The 20,297-nt window shown below is 41.7% G+C and overlaps 2 protein-coding genes across 7 annotated transcripts in view; both read right to left on the bottom strand.

The window, feature by feature from the left end:
- The window catches only part of ZC3H13 (zinc finger CCCH-type containing 13), a 50,740-nt gene extending 49,800 nt beyond the window's left edge, over nt 1–940 (bottom strand). For 2 of the 5 annotated variants that reach the window (XM_065856913.2, XM_065857063.2), the window contains exon 1: nt 725–864. The gene's annotated coding sequence lies outside the window, so the exon portion shown is untranslated. Of the gene's footprint in view, nt 1–724 lie in introns of all 5 variants that reach the window. The other 3 variants (XM_065856993.2, XM_071805608.1, XM_071805606.1) reach the window with 3 other exon arrangements.
- A 2,321-nt stretch (nt 941–3,261) lies between these two features.
- CPB2 (carboxypeptidase B2) lies at nt 3,262–19,390 on the bottom strand. Of its 2 annotated transcripts, XM_065846426.2 has the most exons (11): nt 19,269–19,390; nt 15,591–15,666; nt 12,841–12,965; nt 12,641–12,749; nt 11,996–12,097; nt 11,338–11,442; nt 8,783–8,899; nt 7,614–7,704; nt 5,597–5,799; nt 3,653–3,737; nt 3,262–3,525 (listed from the first exon to the last, which is right to left on the bottom strand). In XM_065846426.2, exons 1-11 carry the CDS (start codon nt 19,337–19,339, stop codon nt 3,341–3,343), a joined length of 1,269 nt encoding a protein of 422 aa, XP_065702498.1. In that variant the 5' UTR covers nt 19,340–19,390; the 3' UTR covers nt 3,262–3,340. The 2 variants fall into 2 exon arrangements, with proteins under 2 accessions (XP_065702498.1, XP_071661691.1); XM_071805590.1 differs by lacking the exon at nt 11,996–12,097.
- Nucleotides 19,391–20,297: the final 907 nt, after the last annotated feature.

The raw sequence follows: 20,297 nt of genomic DNA, 5'->3' as shown, positions 1-20,297 counted from the left end.
TTCATCACCAGAGCAAGACGCCATAACATCCTGGTTGCTAACCCACTATCTGTCAAAACTTGTTCTTCAAACAGTGTTGCAAAAGGTTGACAAGAAATCAACGGTGGAGTGAAATCCAGTAGAGAAGTCAAGGGTGAGAGCCTAAGCAGACCATTCATAACACTAACCCAAGATGCCCAGTCTACAAGTTCTGGAAAGGATGGAAGTTAGCTTGTAGCTGCTATCTAAAGAAATGGTGATAAGTGAATTTATATAAGCGAAATTAGTAGTTCCCCTAAGCACATAAAGCAGAAACTTTTTACTACCAGAAAGTGGGAGAAGAGCCCCACCGAAGTGGGAAAAAAAAAAAAAAAAAAAAAACAACAACAAAAAACCACAACACCAACAGGGAAGATCCAAGTACATGGGTGGCAGACTCCAGTACGGCCGCTGACTGACAGAACTGCACCCCAGCAAACGTCCCCCGGCGGGCCTCCCCCAGCTCTCCCGGCCGGTCCCTCTCCTCAGAACCCCCCAGCCGAGCAACGTGCTGGGCTGCAGCGCCGCCTGTCCCCGCAGCTCCGCTCCGAAGTCCGAACGCCCTCGAGCCCCGTCGGCTTCGGTCCCCCAGGCCAAGGTGGGGTAAAGGGGCGCTGGGACCCGCCACGCCCACTCCCGCCTCTCCTCCCCTCACGGCCCTCCCCTCCCCCACCCTCTGCGCCCCCGGCCGCTGTGCCGCACTCACCTGCTCCTTCCGCTGCCGCGCCGCTCCCCGCCGCCTCCTCCGCCGCCGCCCGGGGCGGAGAGGGTGGGAGGGGGCGAGGGGGGAGTCCGTCCTCCCGAGCCTGAGCGCGGAGCGACACGGAGAGGAAGACGAGGAGCGACACCCGCTCCCACAGCCCAACAGCGCCTGCCGCCCTGCCCCCACGCGCCGGGGCCGCTGGGTAACCGCCGCCGCCAGCGCCGCGCGCAGCCTTCCCGGCAGCCCCCGCGCCGCCCGCCGCTCGTGATGACGTCACAGCGGGAGGGCAGGGGTGCAGTGGCGCCGCCAACATGGGGGTGGGCGGGGAGGCGGGAACACCCCCAGCACAACACCGCCCCAAACACCGCCCCAAACACCGCCCCAACACCGCCCCCAACACCGCCCAAAACACCGCCCAAAACACCGCCCGCGCCTTTGCACGGGGCTGCGGCCGGAGCGGCTGCGCGATGGGTGCCACAGAGCTGTAGAATGTCAGGGATTGGAAGGGACCTGGAAAGATCATCTACTCTAATCCCCCGCCGGAGCAGGAACACCCAGATGAGGTTACACAGGAAGGCGTCCAGGAGGGTTTTGAATGTCTGCAGAGTAGGAGACTCCACAACCTGCCTGGGCAGCCTGTTCCAGTGCTCTGACACCCTCACTGTGAAGAAGTTTCTTCTCATATTTAAGTGGAACCTTCACTGTCCCAGTTTGCACCCACTGCCTCTTGTCCTATCATTGGTTGGCCGAGCTTTGGCCGTGTCCAAGGCATTTGCCCGGACTCTGTGGGTTTGCCAGTCCACCTGAGCAGGACAGGATTGTGGGGATGATGAATGGTGTGGCTGATACAGAGAAGAGAATCACAGAATGGTTGGAGTCTGAAGGGAACTTTAAAGGTCATTTAGCCCAAGCCTCCTGTCACAAGCAGAAACGTCTTCAACTAGGTCAGGTTGCTCAGAGACCCACCCAGCCTGGCCTTGAATGTCTCCAGGGATGGGGCATCTACCACCTCTCTGGGCAACCTGTGCCAGTGTTTCACCACCCACTGTAAAAAATTTATTTTTTATAACCATCCTAGACCTACTCTTTTTCAGTGTAAAACCATTGCCTCTTGTCCTGCCACTACAGACCCAGGGGAAAAGCCTCTCTTTCTTATAATCCCCCTTATAAGTCCCGAAATGCTGCAATAAGGTCTCCCTGGAGCCTTCTCCAGGTTCAACAATCCAACTCTCTCAGCCTGTCCTCACAGCAGAACTGCTCCAGCCCTCTGACTGTCTTTGTGGCATCCTCTTGACCCTCTCCAACAGATCCTGTCTTTCCTTTCCATCCTCAGACCCCAGAGCTGGATGCAGGACTCCAAATGGAATCTCACCTCCCTCAACCTGCTGCTACACTGCTGTTCATGGAGCCTGGGACACAAATGGCGTTGTGGGCTGCAAAGACATATTGCTGGCTCATGTCCAATTTTTCATCTACTGGTACCCCCAAGTCCTTCTCACAGGACTGCTTGCAACCCCTTTATCTCTCAGTCTGTATTGACTGGAGTTTGCCCTGACCCAGCTGCAGGACCTTGCACTTGGCCTTGTTGAACATCATGAGGTTCAGGTAGGCCCACTTCTCAAGATCTGTCCAGGTCCCTCTGGAGGTCATCCCTTCCCTCTAGCAAGGATCTCTGTCTGGGTCTCATCCTCAGCTCCATTCTCACATTTAATGAGCATGCCAGCGTGATGACAGCTTGTCTTGTATTGATCCTGACCAGGAGATGACTGTATGTGGAGGAGTTGCTCACTCAGGTGAACCTGAGTTGAACTAGGCTGGTCCTGTGCTTTGCTACATAATCAGCCTGGCCTATGTTCTGCTGCACAAACCCTTGACCACAGGATTAATAAACTTAGCCAGGTAATTGTAGCAGAGGAGCCTTTGGGCAGCTCCTACTTGATATCAGTGATTTGGACACTTCTGTGTCCTTGCCTCCACCTAAACGTGCAGCAAGAAGTTCTCATGTGAACATCCTTTCTGTTTGACAGTGGAAATTATGAACAGGGTTGTTTTCTTATATGGTAGTCCTATAATAGCTTGAATGACTGAAATGGAGGGATTTCTTCTATGGATGGAGTCTGCCCAGCATGCCACATGTCAATCAGAGGCACATTTGATGCTACACCACCTGGGGTTGCTGCCACCTAGATGGACATAAGATTATCTATGCCATTTCCCCCGTATAGCATTATCTCTAATAAATAACATTTTAAATTATACCTTACAGAGTCTAAGAGTCTTTCTTACAGGGACTGTAATGGACCAGCACCTCCTGGTGCAAGATAACTTTTTCCATGCAGTTTTTTAATGTGTATTTGAGTATTAAGTGCTGGGAAATTGTATTTGCAGCACTGTTACCATCTGTGTTGCTGTCCTCATAGGAAGCTACACTGAGCTGCTATTTTAGGTGTAGGTATATCAATATGGTTGAAAAAATCTGATGTATTGTAAAATGAAGTGTAGAGGATGCAGTCATCCTCTTTTTTGTCTATAAAAGATAATTTTAATAAAGTAGCGAGCTTTTTTATTATTATTTGAGCTAACTAAATGCAGTCATGCTGAAATAAATTATATTCAACATCACAAATTTTGAAGAACATGTTTGGCTATCTCTTTGACAGCAGAAAGTGCTTCTAAGCAGGTTGGTTTAATTTCTTGAGGAGGAAGCAAAAATCCATAAGTTCCTGTGTCCCGAAGCTCAATGGTAAAAGAATATTTAATGCCAAGATCATAAGCCCAGTCGTCTGACCCTCCAGGAGCTAAATCTAAGTGAAGAAGGGAAAATAGATATCAGTTACTTGAAACCAGAACTTCAGTTTTCTGTTCAAAAGCCATCTTCTGATGCTAGCAGGGATATGCTATCATGCCTGTTGTAGTAAAAATCGTACTTACAAATTGTTTGTGCACCAGGACCAAGTCTGTAAGTTTTCTTTGTTGTCCTCTTTATAGCTTTAGCTGCTTTCTTTGCCAGACTTTCCTGAAATTAAGTAAAACATTATCAGCTTTATAGCCTTGAGCTAATAGTACGTGTTCAGTTAGGATTTATTTACACTGTGCTCTGGATCTTGCCTTAGTTAAATACACATATAAAAGGTTCCAGAAAACCCACAGAATGTGGTTAAAATTTTCAGAATATGCTCATGCTACAGATTGCATTTCTGCTGTAGCTAGACAAAAATATAGATAGGACCTTACCACTCACTTCAGGTAACTGTTGTCAAACCATTTTTTCCCACTTGTCTCTTATTTTTCCTTTTCCACCATGGTATTTAAGTCACTGTTGATTTATGTTGTATTGACAAAAACATTTTAATTGGGGGAATTCTGCTTTTAAGCCATGAAGAAGACTTAAATGCCTAGAATTATTGTGTCTCTTTCTGCTTTACAGGGAAGGAGGCACAAATGCATTATTACTGTTCACAACTGTATTTTTTTAATGCAGTATATAATTTTTTTTTTTTTTTTTTTTTTAGGAAATTATACAGGAACCAAGACAACATAAGAACGTATGTTGTTTGGGGTTAGTTTGTTCCATATTTACACAACTAGATTTTTTTCATTTCTTCTGAACACACTGGCACTAGTTACCAATGGAAATGCTATATTGGACTGCCTGGGGGTTTGTGTAATGAACTAGGATGCTTCCAATGCATTAATTGTGTGCTTTTTGCATTCCCCTTCTCTATACAACTTTTATTTTTCCAATCAAATATTTTTTAAAATATGTTTTTTAAAAATAAAATATGTTAAGGGAGATGCATGAATTTGAAAAGCAGTAACAATGCTAGCACTAAATGAATTGTTGCCAATGTGTGCAAATGTCAGTCCTATATCTTAGAAGCTTTCTTACTGTCTGTGCTTATGTCATGTCACATAGGAAGTGACCTGTACACCTCAGACATACACCGTCTTGCCATATGGCAAATCCCAAAGCCTGCAAAACTGTTTTCTGGTCCCCTTTACATAATTTCTGCTCCTTTCTTACTGCTGGGAAGGAGACCTTGCTGCAAATAGAAGAATTTTTTACCTCAGCAGCTGGAGTTTAGGATACACCAAAAGTGGGCTAGGAAGTGCAGGAAAAGGAATTCTTTGCTCTGGGGAACTTGATGTCTTTACGTAAGAAAAATATTACTAAGCCATTACTATGGCTTGATTACTCTGTGTTAGCAAATCCCATTTTAGCCTGTATGTCCTTTCCAGATCCGAACAAAACCAGAGTTTTATGTTCAGTGGGAAAAAGCAGCAGCTACTTTTTTTATTTCGAACTCTGTCTTCTAGGAGGATTTTTACCATGTGATTTGGTGGCTGAAGAACATAAAATTCTTCAGAAGCAGTATAAGTTTTCCATCCTACCATTAAGACCGTCTTAAATAATTATCCTTAGGAAAACTCTTTAATAAAAATAGCAAGTGTCCACCAGCATACCCCATTGCTTAGGTAGGCGGAGGATATTTTTCAGTTACACATGCAGGTAATTTCAGAGTTTGTGTAAATCATACAACACAATCAGGAATTTGCACAAGTATCCTTTCAAGGTGTCAAAAAAAAATAAAAATGAACTGCCCTTTCAGCAGCAGCTTCAACATATTGGGCATTGTTGATGTGTTATCAATCTGGAATAGATATTTTCATTTTTCCATAGTCTGCAGAAGAAGCTTGCTGATTTACACACTGCTGAACCAGCCCAGACTTCTTTAAGTTCTTAAGAACATCAAGAGAAATCTTATTTCCTAATTATTGATCCTCAGAGCACTGGAACTCCCGCATTACAAGTCTAGCCAAGCAGGGTAAGAAGTTCTGAAATAAATGTGAAACTTCAGGAGATTGAAGACTTACCAGCTCATCATGGTCTTTGCTTTTTTCCATAGTGTAAGAATATGGAAACAATACCATCTGGGAGTAAGAGTGCATGGTTATGTATGCTTTGATGGCATCTTTGTGGTCTCTGATAAAGCGAGCCACTGCTTTCACTTCAGGCTCAGACTCTGGGTAGGGTCCACAGTAGATCTCATGACATTCGTAGGGAGATGCTCCTTCCCCTGTAACAAAAGGGCGCATACTGTTACTCCTTAACTTCTTCCCTTCTGCATTTCTTTTTGTCTAATGTAGAGTATGATGTTTACACACAAGAAACTGTGGACTCTGCCATGCTGTGGGAAGAGCTCTCATTCTTGCAGAAATCAGTGCAAGTCTACTAGAATTTCTCACCTACTATTCAAAAACGGAGGAGAAAGATTCGTAGAAGAAGATTCATAGACTCTATAAAAAGTCTTAAATTCATCAAGAACAAGGTTGTGAGATCTGTTCTTAAAATCTAGAAGTGCTGCAGGAAAAAAAGCAGTTCTAAGTAATTATCTCAGGGGAAAGCCAGCTGCCCATTGGAAGCTGAAGAAACACAAATCAAATTGAAAATAATGTACCAGGTTTTTAAGAATGAGGAAAACCAGACACTGGAACAAGTTACCAGGGAGACAACTAAGATTCACGATTTTTTCTGTCCTCAGAATAAGCCGAAATAACTCTCTTGAAGCAACTGGGATCCTTAGTGTTAAATGTCAGCTCTTCATGTTTTAATAAATTTTGTAACTTTTTGGAAATTATTTTGTAAATAATTGTAAGATGCTAATTAGAAAGACAGGATTTTGTTTTAAAACATTTAAGTGATGGCTTAGCTAAAAGGAAGAGAAACCTCAGGAGATCCTTACAGTCATCTGCTTAAGTTATTCTAAGCACCTGATTTTGGTGCTTAGATTTACCTGTATAAAAACATTTTTTCTCTCCAATGACCCTACAAGGTGCTGAGGCTTCTCTCTTCTATGTTTTCAGCCATGTCTAAGAGAGGAGCATAGGATGGCTGAGAACAGTATGAATAGTTTCCTGCTTACTAAAGTAAGATGTTCTGCTTTTGCCCAGTGTACATTTTGTCCAAAGACTGCTTTAGAGAAGAAACACTTTCTAATCTACCTGTATTCTTCTGCTCTTTGTAAAACATTTCTCTCCTTCAGTTGTTCATCACCAAAAGTGCTTGACAAGTTAAACACAGTACGTTTTATAACCTTTCCCTGAAATTAGTATCTGTATCAAAGAGGGTTTTTTGCTGTTATTTCTTCAGACTTCTCTGAGTTCTGGTTATATGATATATTTATATTGAATATTGCTTTTAAATCTAAGCATTTGGTCCCCATCTTCATAATTTTTTGCCTGAAGAAGTATCATTTTCTCCACATAATAGCCATGGATAGTAAATCAACACCTTTTTTCCCTGTTTAACAATGGATTTAAATGACTGAAAGTCATGCACGACATTAGTGTCAGTACAGAGTGAAGCCAGATCTGATCTATAGGGTAGCAGACTATTAAAAGCCTGTCCAAGTACTGAAGTGCCTGTGGGTAAGTAAACATGATGTAGCCTTGACAACAAACACAGAGAGCTGAGAAATCTTGATCAGCTAGGTGTTACAGAAGGATTACTGAGGTGATCAGTTCGTACAACACAGTGGATCATCTGCTCAACTGGATGGTGCAACAGACATTGGGTGACATGGCAAGGGCCACCTTTTCCAGTGTGTCATGGTGTGATGAAAGGAACAGGATCCAGGGTCTCAGTCCCTCTCTCTCTTGTTATCATACTGGGAAGAGGTTAGTCCCCAGTCTGACATCTGGGGAGGGAAAATCCTGGGTCCCAATAAAAAACATCTCAGGTTGGGGAAGTGTCCCCTGATTCATAACAGGTATTCGGCTGTGTCTGTCTTTCTATCAACACTGTGAAATGGTAAATGAAAATGTTTTCCAAATAAAGGATTTTAAATGCTAAAAGTGGGGCAGGGGTACAATAGGAAGGAAACAGTCATACCGCACCAGCGCGCATCAAAATTCCTGTTCATATCAGTACCAATGCACTTGCTGTTACCGTGCGATGAGCGGCTCTTCCTCCATAGCCGATTCTGTGGAAAGAGACACACAAGCCATGTCCAGGGAAAAAGGTGAGACAAATGTTGCACCATGTCACTGGTTAGTTAAATGTGACTTCCCATTTGTATCTTTACAGGTCACGTGCCAATGAAGAGACAAAAGGCCAAGGGAGATTAAAAACCACAATCTGATTGTCAGCAAGGCTGTATGATAAAAAATGTTGGGTAGGATACAAAGGGGTCAAATCTGCCCTGATTCCAATGGATTTGGACTGTGGGAGGAGGGGAGAAGACATAATGTTTGACCACTTAGGGGAGTTTAGGAGTTCAGGTCCAACTGACATGATGTGGGAAGTTGGAAATTTGGTGTGCAGTTGTTGAGGTATATATGTATAGTTATCCAAATGTGAGCCAACCTGGCTTAAAGACTGAATGAGTAAAAGGAGTGGAAGCGTTTTTTCGGGGGTTGTTTTTATTTTTATTTGTTTGGTTGGTTGGTTTGATTTGTTACTGTTGTTGTTGTTGTGTTTAGTTTGGTTGATTTTTGGTTGTTTTTTGTTGTTTTTTTTTTAAAAAGCTCGAGTGAAGGATCTAAAAAACAAAGAACCATCTCAACAACTTGGAATTTTCAGCCAATAAATAAAATCCTGGAAAAAAAGATACCTGCTGTGCCTCTATTTATCTCAAAAAGTACTCAGAGGATGGGGCTACCTTGCAGGAGGGAGGAGCAAATTATTTGCTGTGCTCTATCTGCTGTAGCATGCTATTCAGCTTGTGCTGGATTGTGGCAGTATTTGTAACCTTGCTGCTGAAGGCTGACACAGGTTTTACCTGACATCTGGAAGCATTAAAATCCCAGGATGAGATTCTGTCATTTCCAAATGCATTTCCAGCAGCTTGGAAGTCACAAAGGTACTGTGGATCAAATGCCAATTAGCTGTAGTGTGTTTTGTGGTTTAAGAAGTGCAGAGATGCAGAAATTCCAAGCACAAATTAAGAGTTTGGGGTGTGCAGCTCCAGGATGGAAATGATGCCCTAAGCGTGCACACTGATAGTTCCCATAAACAGCACATCAGTACATTGCACAGCGTGTTGGGAAAGCTCTACGTACAGAGGGATGGCTCCATGTATACTCATAGCCATCCACATTCATCACAGGCATGACGTAGAAATCAAAGTGTTCCAGAAGTGTTGTCATGGTCTGATCTCTCTCACGCACATGGATTCCCTATAAAAGACAGAGGAAACTTATGAAAAGCATTCATAATAGTGGTTTTCGCGCCTTCCTAGAAAGGCACCTAATGTTATATGTAAAATTATTGTGCAACTATTAGACCAGTCTACCTCTTGATAGAGGCACATCACATCACAAAAATTGCTAAATAGCAGAGTAGCTCTTTGATTAGAAGTGCCAGGTAGAGGGTAGGAATCAAACTGATACAGTCAGTCAGACACACTACAGTCTTCTCATGTTAACAGGAGGCCATGAAAGAGAGTCAAAGCCTATTAATAGGAAGGTTTGAGCTTTTGCGACTTGTATAAATGATAGGAATTAAAATATAACAAAAGTAGCATAAAATAAAGCAAGCCCCAAAATAACAAGTAACATTTCAAATCGCTGCTGAATAGAACATTATTTCTTTGGGTTGCATTATGAGTTCAGAGCATTTGTGTGCCAAGAGCCAGTAAGATCTGCATTGCTAATTTTGTTTCACAGCTCATTTTGAAGGCTTTAGAGATACCAAACTTGGTTGTTGGTCCATGACACAGGGATAAATTTTAACCCAGATAAGTGGTTTTGTTACTATTAGAATAGACTAAGTCCTTAATCATATCTGTTTTTTCTTTCTGCCTTGTTTAAACCACCTTCTTTCATTTTAAATCCTTCCTAGTTTTCCTCAAGCAATGGACTTTCTCTGACTAAATGAGAAATGCCAATCTTTCTACAATCTTAACAAGAAAATTAAATGATAAAGTATGGACCCATTATAAAGAATGCCTAGGATTTGCTAGAGAGAGTGATTTTAGTGTGTGTATGCAGATGTGTATTAATGTCATATTTTAAAATGTTACTTCATGAAGTGATATAGAAATACAACTTGAATTTAAAAGATGTAAATTAGATCAAGAGGATGGAGAACCTGAATGTTCAGCTTGTTACTTCTGAAAAATGCTGCAGGGACATGTCACTGACAAAGTGACAGCACAGTTGGTAATTATTTGGAGCAGCATGAAAAGGGCAAACACGTTTCTCTCAAATAGAACCTTGAAGGCTGGGATTATCGGTGGGTCAAAAGGTACATTCAGCTGTATCTGTCCCTAACTCCTGAAATCTCCTTTCAAATGTTACAGTCGTTGAGGTTTTATAATTGTGTTTGAGGACAGAAATAAGCACATTTATTATTATGATTATTGTTATTATTATCATCATCATCATCATTACTTAGTTCCATCCTGGCTAAACCATAATTTGTGTTCCAAGGACTCAGTTATGTTGTTTCTCTCGGCAACCTTGTCTGGGCCAGGAGGGCTTTAGGAGCCTTTTCCTGGCCCATACTAGGAAGTGGGCCAGCAGCTCAGCATGATGAGCTGAACAGAGATTCCTTAAATTCAAAAAGACCAAGGCAACTTATGTTAAGATCTGAGTGAAAACCATTTTGGCATACCACTGTTCACTACCCTGAGCTGCATAGATATTAAAGATATTACAGATCAGATGGGACCATCAGTCTGCAGCTGCACATTAAGGTGTGTCCAGCTAAGTCCATACTATAGTCTCATCCCATCAGTGATTTACTAATTTCCATGAGCTGGTACTGTGAGTGTGGCTTGCAGTTGTTCTGGAGGTCTGAAATGAGGGTGTCTCTAGCAGGGGTGGTACCTCCAGAAGAAGGTGGCTAGTGTGACTTCATTCTCTGAATGAGGCAGACCCACTAAAAAGCAGGAGTATAAATAGAAAATGCGGAGTCAGGAAGAGGAGTAGGAGTAACAGCAGGTACAGCAGAAGGTAACACATTACAGCAAATGCTAAGTAGAAATTGCTGGTGTGCATTCTGGTGTGGAGCTATGCCAGGTCTGGAGCAGGCAAGGGTGGAGTACCTATAGCTCTAGGAAGACACATAGGGAAGAACCAAGGCTTGTAGTACAGTTTGAGCTTCACTCTGGGTGTCCTCTGATCTACTCCGGGCAGTGATATCTGCAGTAATATGGGCATGAGACACCATGTGCTGCATGACTCAGAGCCAAGATCATTCTCTGAATCCATGTGGCAGTATAGATGTGCCCCTAGTAGGTGACCAAATACTCGCTTTTCCTGGCGTCCCATCTCCATCCCTGACCATTCATAACTGTGAACATTTCTGTTGAATTTGTGGCACATACTTTGAAGTTTCTTTAGTACTTGAGAATATATCTGAGCTCTTTTCCATTCAATCCATATGACCTTCTGTCTCTCACACACCTCCGTCTACTGTCACACACTCGTACATGCACACATGCTTACTGCTACATATGCAGCTTAGACACAAATCTCATGTGTTGGTGTTGTGGAAGTAAATGGATTATGACTTTATGGAGCTTAGAGCACAATTGGACAAAAAAGGTAAATGACATCAAGATTTTTTGCTTTGCTTTGAAAACAGTAATCAGATGTGATTATCTACTCACATGGCCTATGAACCAGAGGCAAAAAGCTGGAGAAATCCATTCTCTAGCATGAATACCACAGTCAATCCATATGGCACTTTTGGATTTTTCCGGGCTTTTAGAAAGCTGCCAAAAGAGAAATTGGATTGAAATGTCACCATTGTAAAGTATAACATATGAAAGTGGAAGTGAAAAGGGTAACCAAGATGGAAGATGAAGCATCTGTCTTGCAGAGAGAGCTTAGGCTGATCCTGGGCCAGGATGCTGCTTTCAGGCACATTTGTGTACAGTCAGCCATCCTCAGCCTGCTCGCAGCAAACTCCTAACCTAGACACCAGGACTGCAGCAACAGCTGAGGTCAAGAGAGTAAATCACCAACTATGCAGAGCAACAAACTAGATTGGCTTCATTGTCAACAGAGGAGGGTATCTACCAGGCCAGTGTTTCATGCCTTTGGATGATGGCCTTCATGTGATAACTTCTTTGTGACCCAACGAGGAACCTAATGTGGCCAAATGCCTTTGCAAAGGTAATGCACCTTACCAGAAGAACTCAAGAAACTTCTAAAACTCACAAAAATATGCATATTAAGTATAGATTTAAGAAAGTGTTCTGGCCAAGCCTTATTGCTTGCTTACATTAATACTTGGAAAGATTTTGCAGTAAGTCACATCTATACCTTCAGAACATAAAGTGGTCGTTTTTCATATGATGATCCAATATATATTTTCTGGAGGAGGTCAGAATGGGCTTTCACTATTTCTTCCATCCAATGATATATCTGCAAGGTTGAAGTTAGTCAATAGATCTTCTCTCTGTTGTTTTCCTTCATCCCTGAAAGTAGTCTAAACTTTCATTCATTCTTCCTCCCCAAATCCTGACTCTGTAGCTGATGAGAAATAAAAACTAGCGATTCAGACCACTTACCACTTACCTGACTCTAATTTGTCTTAAAATAAACAGTAAGATATAGTCACAACACAGTCCCAGTATAGCCCCGAAATCCCTCCTTATTTCTATTAATATTTGGTTAAATTATTTTCAATTTAATGTTTTAAGTATTTATATGTTATTTTGCGACTTCATTTTGCTTCTGTGTTGGCTGCACTTGAATGGAAGTTTGAGACCATACATATGTGAGAGATTTTGTCTGGTGCTTCATTCTTTCTCTGTGAAGTCATTACAGTAAACACAGCTCTCAGCAGTTGAGCAATACTATGGTAATTACTTACCTGTTCATGATTTTTTTCCCTATCTCCATTCTGAACCATAAGACAAATTTCACCACTTGAATCTACAGAGGATTACAACAAAAATATCTTACTTCTTTCATGGAGTGGTAGTTTTCATAATACGATGAAGATCTGCGTGGGTTGACTGTGTCATTGATAGTCTGTTTTTCAATAAGTCCTTGAACGTCTCCCATCAAGACTCTGAATAACAAAGAAAGAGCGCAATCTCCTGTTAAATAAATGACAAACAACTTTACAGAAACATTCATGACAAGAAATAAAAAATACATACTTGTGTTGGATGGTCAGTTGCCTTAACTGAGTTTTTATGCTATTTACACTGGATGCCCTGACATAGAAATGGACTTCTCTGTCCTTCTTGATGTTTTCAACCACAACAGGTTGCCAGAGAATGACCTGCGAGGTTTCAAAATAATTATATTTTTTTACCAGAAAAAGAAAAAAATCTTAACATTTAACATAAGTATTTTGAAAATAATCAAGGCATATATTTTCAATTTAAGATATCACTCGTAACAAGCAGTTTAATGTTCCCTGTGTTGTGCTATAGCATTCTGCTTCTGCTGTAAATGAAGTGTTTGTATTTAAGAAATGTTTATAATGACTTCTGCACATAAATTCATAAATCAAGAACAAAGACAGGAAAATAACCTTTTCTGAGATAGTATTTCTAGTATAATAGATGTGTTTAGCCAGTTAATGTTACGTGTTTTAAAGGCTGCTGAGAGTTATTTTCCCTGAGGGTATTTGGAGAATTAATGAAGATCAGACCAGTCTTTGTAGTTATTGTATTCGCTGATTACTTTGATCAGGGAGGAAATAAATGCCAGGAGGAGTTTGGATATAAGTCAAGTTGAAGCAGCAATGCAGAGATTAGAAATGGGAGGAAAATGAGAAAATTAGATTCTTCTTGGTAAAATTAAATCTTTTACAATAATAAAATCAGAAGCCAACATATTCAATAAAAGACTGAAACTTTAGAAACAATAATACCAGAAGATCTAGAGGTGACAGCAAGCAGAAAATTAAGCATGAATTTACAATGTGGAAAAGGTCAGCACAATTCTTGGATGCATTTTTTAAGCAATTAATCATGAAGTTGCCAGACAATAGATTGTTGTTTTTTTTTTCCCTTTCTGGTCCAGTTGCACTAAGAGTATTGTATTCAACTTAGGGCACTGTGTTTGCAGGCATGTGTCAGCTGTCAACCATTTACTTCACCCATTTCTCAGAGAACGTGCCTCAAATTCATACAGAAAACTCCTCCATGCTTTTAATCAAGAGTTTGGGATAATAAATTGTAGAACTTTTGGGCCCTGGCTGTGTTACTGCAGCATGCTATAAAAATGGCTGAGCTAGCCTCAGTGTGGCCATCTCAGACAATATTGGCAGGGTAGCAACAGCATTGCTGGCTCAGCATTTTTTTGGAAACCCAGAGAAGTGACCTGGATGCTTAGCTCCCCAGCATGGATTTCCCTGTTGCCCTGGCTAGCCTGCTGTCTGCACTGATGTGCACCAGTGCAGATTTGGTCAGTATATGCATTGTTTTAATAGAGAATAAGAAAAACTAAGGAACTCTGCATTGATGCAGCTGAGGTGGCAGAAGAGCAATGAAGGAGGGTAGATGGGAAACTTAAATAATACACATGATTATTGATCTCTTTGCTTGTCAGCTGCAATGGTCGGTACTGCCCCAGGAGCAGCTATAAAAGACCCTGTTGTCAGTGTTCCTGTACCTGGGTTTTCTGATGTGATGTGTGTGCTGTACGAACAAAGCATTTAATTTGTTTTAGGGTTTTGCTTTCCAACTTTTGCAGGAATAGCACCTATAATTAGTCTGATAATTCTTCTTGTAAGATGCTAATTTTCAATTGCTTCTTTTTTGCTAGATTGTAACCATTACATTTTATTGTGTCTTCCCTTTCCCATCCCCTTTCTTTTTGCTTTCCTTCTCTCGTTTCCTTTCTATTTTCTTTTTGTAATTTGCTCAATTCATAGCCATGGAAAAAATGGCCAGTTTATAACCCTTGAAAAATGTTCAGCTTACATATTCACATGAGTGACTTAATCGAAACCACCACATGCTCTCTCTACACTGAATGTGGTGCAGCTGTTCTTCATGGCTTCTTGGTGCTCCTGTGCACAAGAAAGTAAAGACTGACAGTAGTGAGGAAAAGGTGGAGGAGGGGAGATTTATTTTGGTACAGCAAAGGAGATGGATATGTGAGTTGACATATGGAGGTGGAAAACAGTAAGGAAAGTTATTGAGATTTGTGTGAACTTAAGGGAAGGATCAGAGATGCTAGGAAGAACAGGAGAAGACTAGTAGGGTTTTGAGGTGGGTATAAAATGAATAGGAGCCAAGAAAGACAAAGATTGGGCATAGGCACTGTTAAAAGCTTTTCATAATCTGATACACATCCTCAATCATCATGTAAATTATGTTGGTTGAGGGAATGGTTACACCTTTGTTGCTGAGTGTTGGCTTCAAACTGTATATGATTGGGAAAATGCTTTTGAAGAGGAAGACGTGCCTCATTTTAATCAAATGTTCTCTAACGACAACCAGAAGTTATTAAAAAAAGGAACTATTGCTTAAGAGATTTTTATCTTCTAAATGCTGCTTTAAGAAAAATACCACAGAAGTTCAGTCCTGGTTTTCAAAGGTGTGCGGGTCATACAGGTCAAGGTTGCATTGGTCTAAAGTGCTGAGGTTCCACAGCAAAAGAGTTTTTACTTACTGTGTGTTTGTGCTTCACCAGTTTTGCAGTGTTTTCTTACACAAATTCAATTGCAGGAATCTGAGCTCTGATACAACACCCTACTATAACACTGTGAAGGAGGGGACTCCTTGTGTAAATCAGAAGGTAGTGGAACAATGAAAATCAAGCATTTGCTGGGTTGCTGTACTAGGACAAATGAATAAAAGAGGGCTAATCTTTTTCTGGGAGGAGAGCAGTATTAGTGCACTTAGGGGAAAGAATTTGGCCTAGAGACCAGAGAGGCAGTGGGAGTGTTTACCTCAGTGGTGTTCAGTAAATCTTGAAAGGCTTCAACCTGTTGGTCTGTTTGTGGGAGAGCCCATAAAACTTCATCCCTGAAAAAAAAAAAAAGTGGTATTTAGGTAAAGAACAGGTCCTTGGAACTACTCTAGGTCACACAAAAATACAGGAGCAGGCTTGGCATTTTTTGTATTCCCTGTTTTGGCTGTCATGAACTTGAAGCAGATTCAGTAACAAAGATGCTGAGCCCTGTTCCAGCCTCTGCTTCTGCCAGACAGTAAAATCCATGAAAAAGCTGGTGCATGGCTTTGGTGGCCAATATCTACTGCTGGGCTCTGAGATTGCTCCTGGGAGCTGGCACTGGCACAACAGCTGCCAGGCCCAGCTAATCCAGAACTGTCCTCCCTTTCTTTGCCCAGTAACTTAAATTCCACTTCTACTGGAAACCCGCGGTCCAGTCACACTGTACATGAGATGGCCCTTGCCAACTAATCCATGTCAGACCCCTATTTCCATTTTCTGGGCTGGAGTGGCTCTCAGCCTTCTCATCATGTGGAGATGGTAGCAGTGCATAAACCAGGCACCGTGGAAGTCCCTGCTAGGCCTGCCTGCAGAGGATGTTCTGAAAGGAAAACAGGCAAGGCTCTCAAAACTAGTGTTTTCAAGCTGCATAACGTGATTGTCACAACTTCTTGTTGTGACTGATTTCAAGCAGAGACCTGACAGCATCTGGCAATGAGGTGATTCATCTTTTCTACTTTTAGCCAGGCTCCAAGCAATCACTGTTGTTTCTCATGCAGAACCAACAATATGCCAGCCCCATTTTTGCCTCCACCATCATTTGACAGAGCATCAAAAAGCAATCAGGGATGGGCAGGTTTGGCAGTTTGCCTGTTTCTTTAGGTAAGCGTACTCCGAAGCTTGTGTTTGGGGCTCCTTTAAGAGTGAATGTGTCTTCTCATACCTGGGGGAGTCTTTTCACAGGGGAGACCAGAAAAGGGCTGCTGCATCTGTTTTCATCCTACGGGTCCCACTGCCTGAGAGTACCATAATGAGGAAGCTGTTAGGTACTTGTACCCCACTGTTTGTTGCACAAGTATTTCAGTGGAGTGTGGTAAGTGCTGGGCATGTAGTAGCAGCAATTGCTCTGTAGCTCTTGTTGGTAGGACCTGAATACACTGAACAGGCTGATCCAAGTTCTGACCTTGCTCTTGTAGTCACGCTTAACATGGGGAGTATTAACAGCTGAAATTGTAGTTGTCGAGCTTCTCAGTTCCTCTAATTCAATTTGACATTATACCGTTTCATCTGTCTTCTGTTGCACTCTTGTTAGGAAACACCCATTCAAAAGTGCTAATTTTTGCCTCCTGTATGATCTCGGGACCAACCCTCCACCTCCAGCTTCCTTGTCCTGTCTACTGCCCTGGTGTGCCTGGACACATTCATCTTGAACACATCTCTTTTCTTTCAATTTCTGTCCTCATGCCCTACTTCCCCAGTTGGTCTTTGAGTTTGCCCTTAAGAGGATACCTCTCATTCCCCTCCTCCAATTTTCTGCCAGGGTGTCACTGAACTCTATCACTGTTCCACATCTTTTTTCCCTCTTCCTTTTATTTCTGGGTAAATAGATATCCAGCTGCCATCCCCACACTGCCATGCTCAGGTCTTATCCTGTAACTATGACAGAGTGGAATGCGTTACACTTCATTTTTGATGGTTTTGATACCTTCATCTGAGCTAGTCAATCTCTTCATAAAGAAACAGACGCTTTCAGAGTCCAGTTAACCTGAGCTAATTTAGATGTATGGGCTAAACTTGAATGAATTATAACCTAAACACATGTATTTTTCTCCACTAGCTGTACAGGAAGATGAAGAGGACTTGTTCCTATGCAGAAAGCCTTTATAGTCAGATGAATCCCTTCCAGAGGCCTGGCCACCATCTCACAGATAGACACAAAACAGTGCCAGTTCTCTGCAGGTGTTTCAGTCTCTTCACCTCTCCATTGCATTTCTCAGTCACTAGGAGGGTTATCAGCATCACATAGCACACAGGCCCACAAAAACAAGGCATCAGCACAGATGAGTCTCCCTGTCCTCCTAGCCTGGCTTCATTTAAACCTTCCAACTTCTTTCTGAAGACTGACATCTCCAGAAGAGAGGCCTCCCTACTTGTCTCCAGCTGACCATCTTTCCCTGGCTCTCAGCAGGCAGTGTCACTAGAAGAGTGCTGCCAGCATCTTCTCCTGTCCTCTGGACTGTGTAAACTGTTTGTTTGCCCGGAGCACAGATGTCTGCCTGTGTGCTCTCTTTTCTCCCACCACGCTGGCTCTCCAACAGCCCCCAGATTTGCCCCTTCCCTAAAAGTGAGCTTGGCGTCTTTCAAGTGCCATCAGTTCTTTTACACAAGACTCACAATGTTCAGTATTTTGTTTTTAGAAGTCCAGATGCAGTAATCATGCTATATATCACCTTGCAAAGGGAAGCTTTAATACATGACCATTAAATCCTGCAACACTAGTACTCAAATAGAAGTGAAAACTCAGATGTAATATATCACCTTTAAAATCTCATTATTTTCGCCATTTTCATAACCAGGGCTGGGAGAGCTAGACTTATGCTTTCCAGTGGGAAATGCTATATTGTTCTGTAAGGGTCAGATGTTCAGTGTTTTATTTAAACATGAAGTGAATGAACCTTCAAGTAGCATAGAGCAATATTGCTCCACTGAATTCACTAAAAACTTGTTTAACTGTCCCCTTACTGTAACCCTCACACTTCCATAGCAACCCACAACAAAATATCATTGTAGCACAGAGATGAAAGATCCTGTTTTTAAGCCATGAACCCACTGATGTTCACCTGTCACAGGTCTGTCACTGGCGTGTGGTAGGGAGCTGCAGAAGGGCTGCAAAACATAATTCACTATTATTTGTGTAGGTATTTCAGTCCTGGGCGCAGGTCGTGTTTAATTGTGATTCTTGTAGGTTGTTCAGCCCGCTTAATATCACCACATGAGGGGCTTATTCTTCTAGTTCTACCTATTAAAACATTTTAGGTTTCTAAACAGCTGTACATGTAGAAAATAAAAGCACTTTGCCTGTCTTCATCTCTGACATATGTTCTCATGTTTTAAGAAAGCATTTGGTTTCAGGGCATTTCTGTAGTTTATTGATAGGTAACAATAAAGCTGCTTCTGAAACATTGTACAAATACCAAATGGGTATTCAAAAATGATTTATGACTGGAAAAACAATCATAAAATCTACTTTAGAAGGAAAACAGATTGTTAGTACTTTCTGAAATGGTTTCTCTCTCTACCTCAAGAAGTAATTCATTTAAGGTCTTGTTTTAAGGCAAATGAAGCAAATTTTTTTTTTCCCATTAAGTTTCAGAATGCCCTTTATTGGCATTCAAAAACACTGAATGAACAGAATTGATTTGCACTTAGACTGAAAAGAATTGTTTTAATATTATTAAAAACATAGGATTTATGGATGCAAAGAGGACTTAGAATAATTTCATTGCCTCCACCATCTATATGTTAAATTGAACCACATATCCAATTACAAGAGCAATAAATAAATGTCAGCCTTTGCCAAATGTTTTCTTATGCAACTGGGAGTTATTTTGCATCGGTATTTTCCCTGTCCCACTCAACACATGCTATAAGCCAAATAGCACCAGCAGATATTTACCTTGGAAGAGTGAAGACATGCTTCTTCTGAATCCAGATAAGTAGAGTAAAAAGGAGCAGGTAAAACTTCATCTTAATGGCATCCACAATGAAACTAAATGCAATTGGAAAGCCAAGGGTTCAGGACCCACATTATTGATTTCAAAAATGTTATTTAAAGAGTGGTTAAAATTTAATACAGTCGCTCCCCTCAACCCCAAGCTCCTGCTGGCTAAGTCAATATGACAGAGCTCCCCAGGGAAGTTCTGCTCGTATCGATGTCACTCATACACAAAAAGTTAAGGTATGTTTTGGACATTTTCATATTGACAAGTCACTTTCTTGTCTCAACCTTTGTGTCATTTCATTGTAGCTACAAACCTTGGACATAAGAAAGAACGCCAAGCGCAAAGTTTTTGTGATCCTCTAATATTTACAGAGGCCCAGCAGCTTGCTCTGCATTCAGCACTCATATAGTACATCACTGCCAAGGGTGAAGCTTGCTTAGAAGAGTGGGGATGAGGTTATTAAGTCCAAATGGAAAAATCCTGAGCAGGAAAGCTTCTTTTGCTGTTGTTTGCTAGCAGAGAAAATGAGGAGCAAGCGAGATGTGACACTTTTTTGCTATTGAGAGCCATTCCTCTAGCTCAGGATGGAGCACACCAACTAGGTCTCTGTCTTCTGCAACTGGCTTCTACCTCTTTGGTTAACACTCAATCCATCCAAGGATTTCAGATTGCTCCATGTCCTCTTTTCTGTAATATTCTGACATCCATGTATTTTTCATATGGGTTAGCTTTTCAAGAAAAATTACTGGTAACTCTTCATCTCATTACTATTATTTTTGGTGTGCCCTAAGATTTACTGCCTAGATTTCTACCCACGGTTGTCCAGAAAAGCTGAACGAATTTGACATGTCCAGAATAGATGATCTCCATAAATGTTCTGTGTTGGAACAGTAAATCCAACTTTCCTAGGTCATTACAGGCTTATTACATGGTCCAAGTCCTGTTCTTCCACACACCAACGTAACAGTTCAGGGCATGGCTCT

This window comes from Patagioenas fasciata, chromosome 1 (genome assembly GCF_037038585.1).
Source record: "Patagioenas fasciata isolate bPatFas1 chromosome 1, bPatFas1.hap1, whole genome shotgun sequence".
In the NCBI taxonomy this organism is placed as follows: Eukaryota; Metazoa; Chordata; class Aves; order Columbiformes; family Columbidae; genus Patagioenas; species Patagioenas fasciata.
This window is presented reverse-complemented; position numbering and strand designations above follow the sequence as displayed.

Bases quoted from the DNA above. Each gene is read 5' to 3' on its own strand.
- CPB2 (XM_065846426.2), bottom strand. From the start codon at position 19,339: ATGAAGTTTTACCTGCTCCTTTTTACTCTACTTATCTGGATTCAGAAG. The intron at 12,966-15,590 runs GTAAACACTCCC...GAAACCTCGCAG, and splicing joins ATTTACTGAACACCACTGAG to GTCATTCTCTGGCAACCTGT. The intron at 8,900-11,337 runs GTGAGTAGATAA...TGTCTTTTATAG, and splicing joins GCCTCTGGTTCATAGGCCAT to GGAATCCATGTGCGTGAGAG.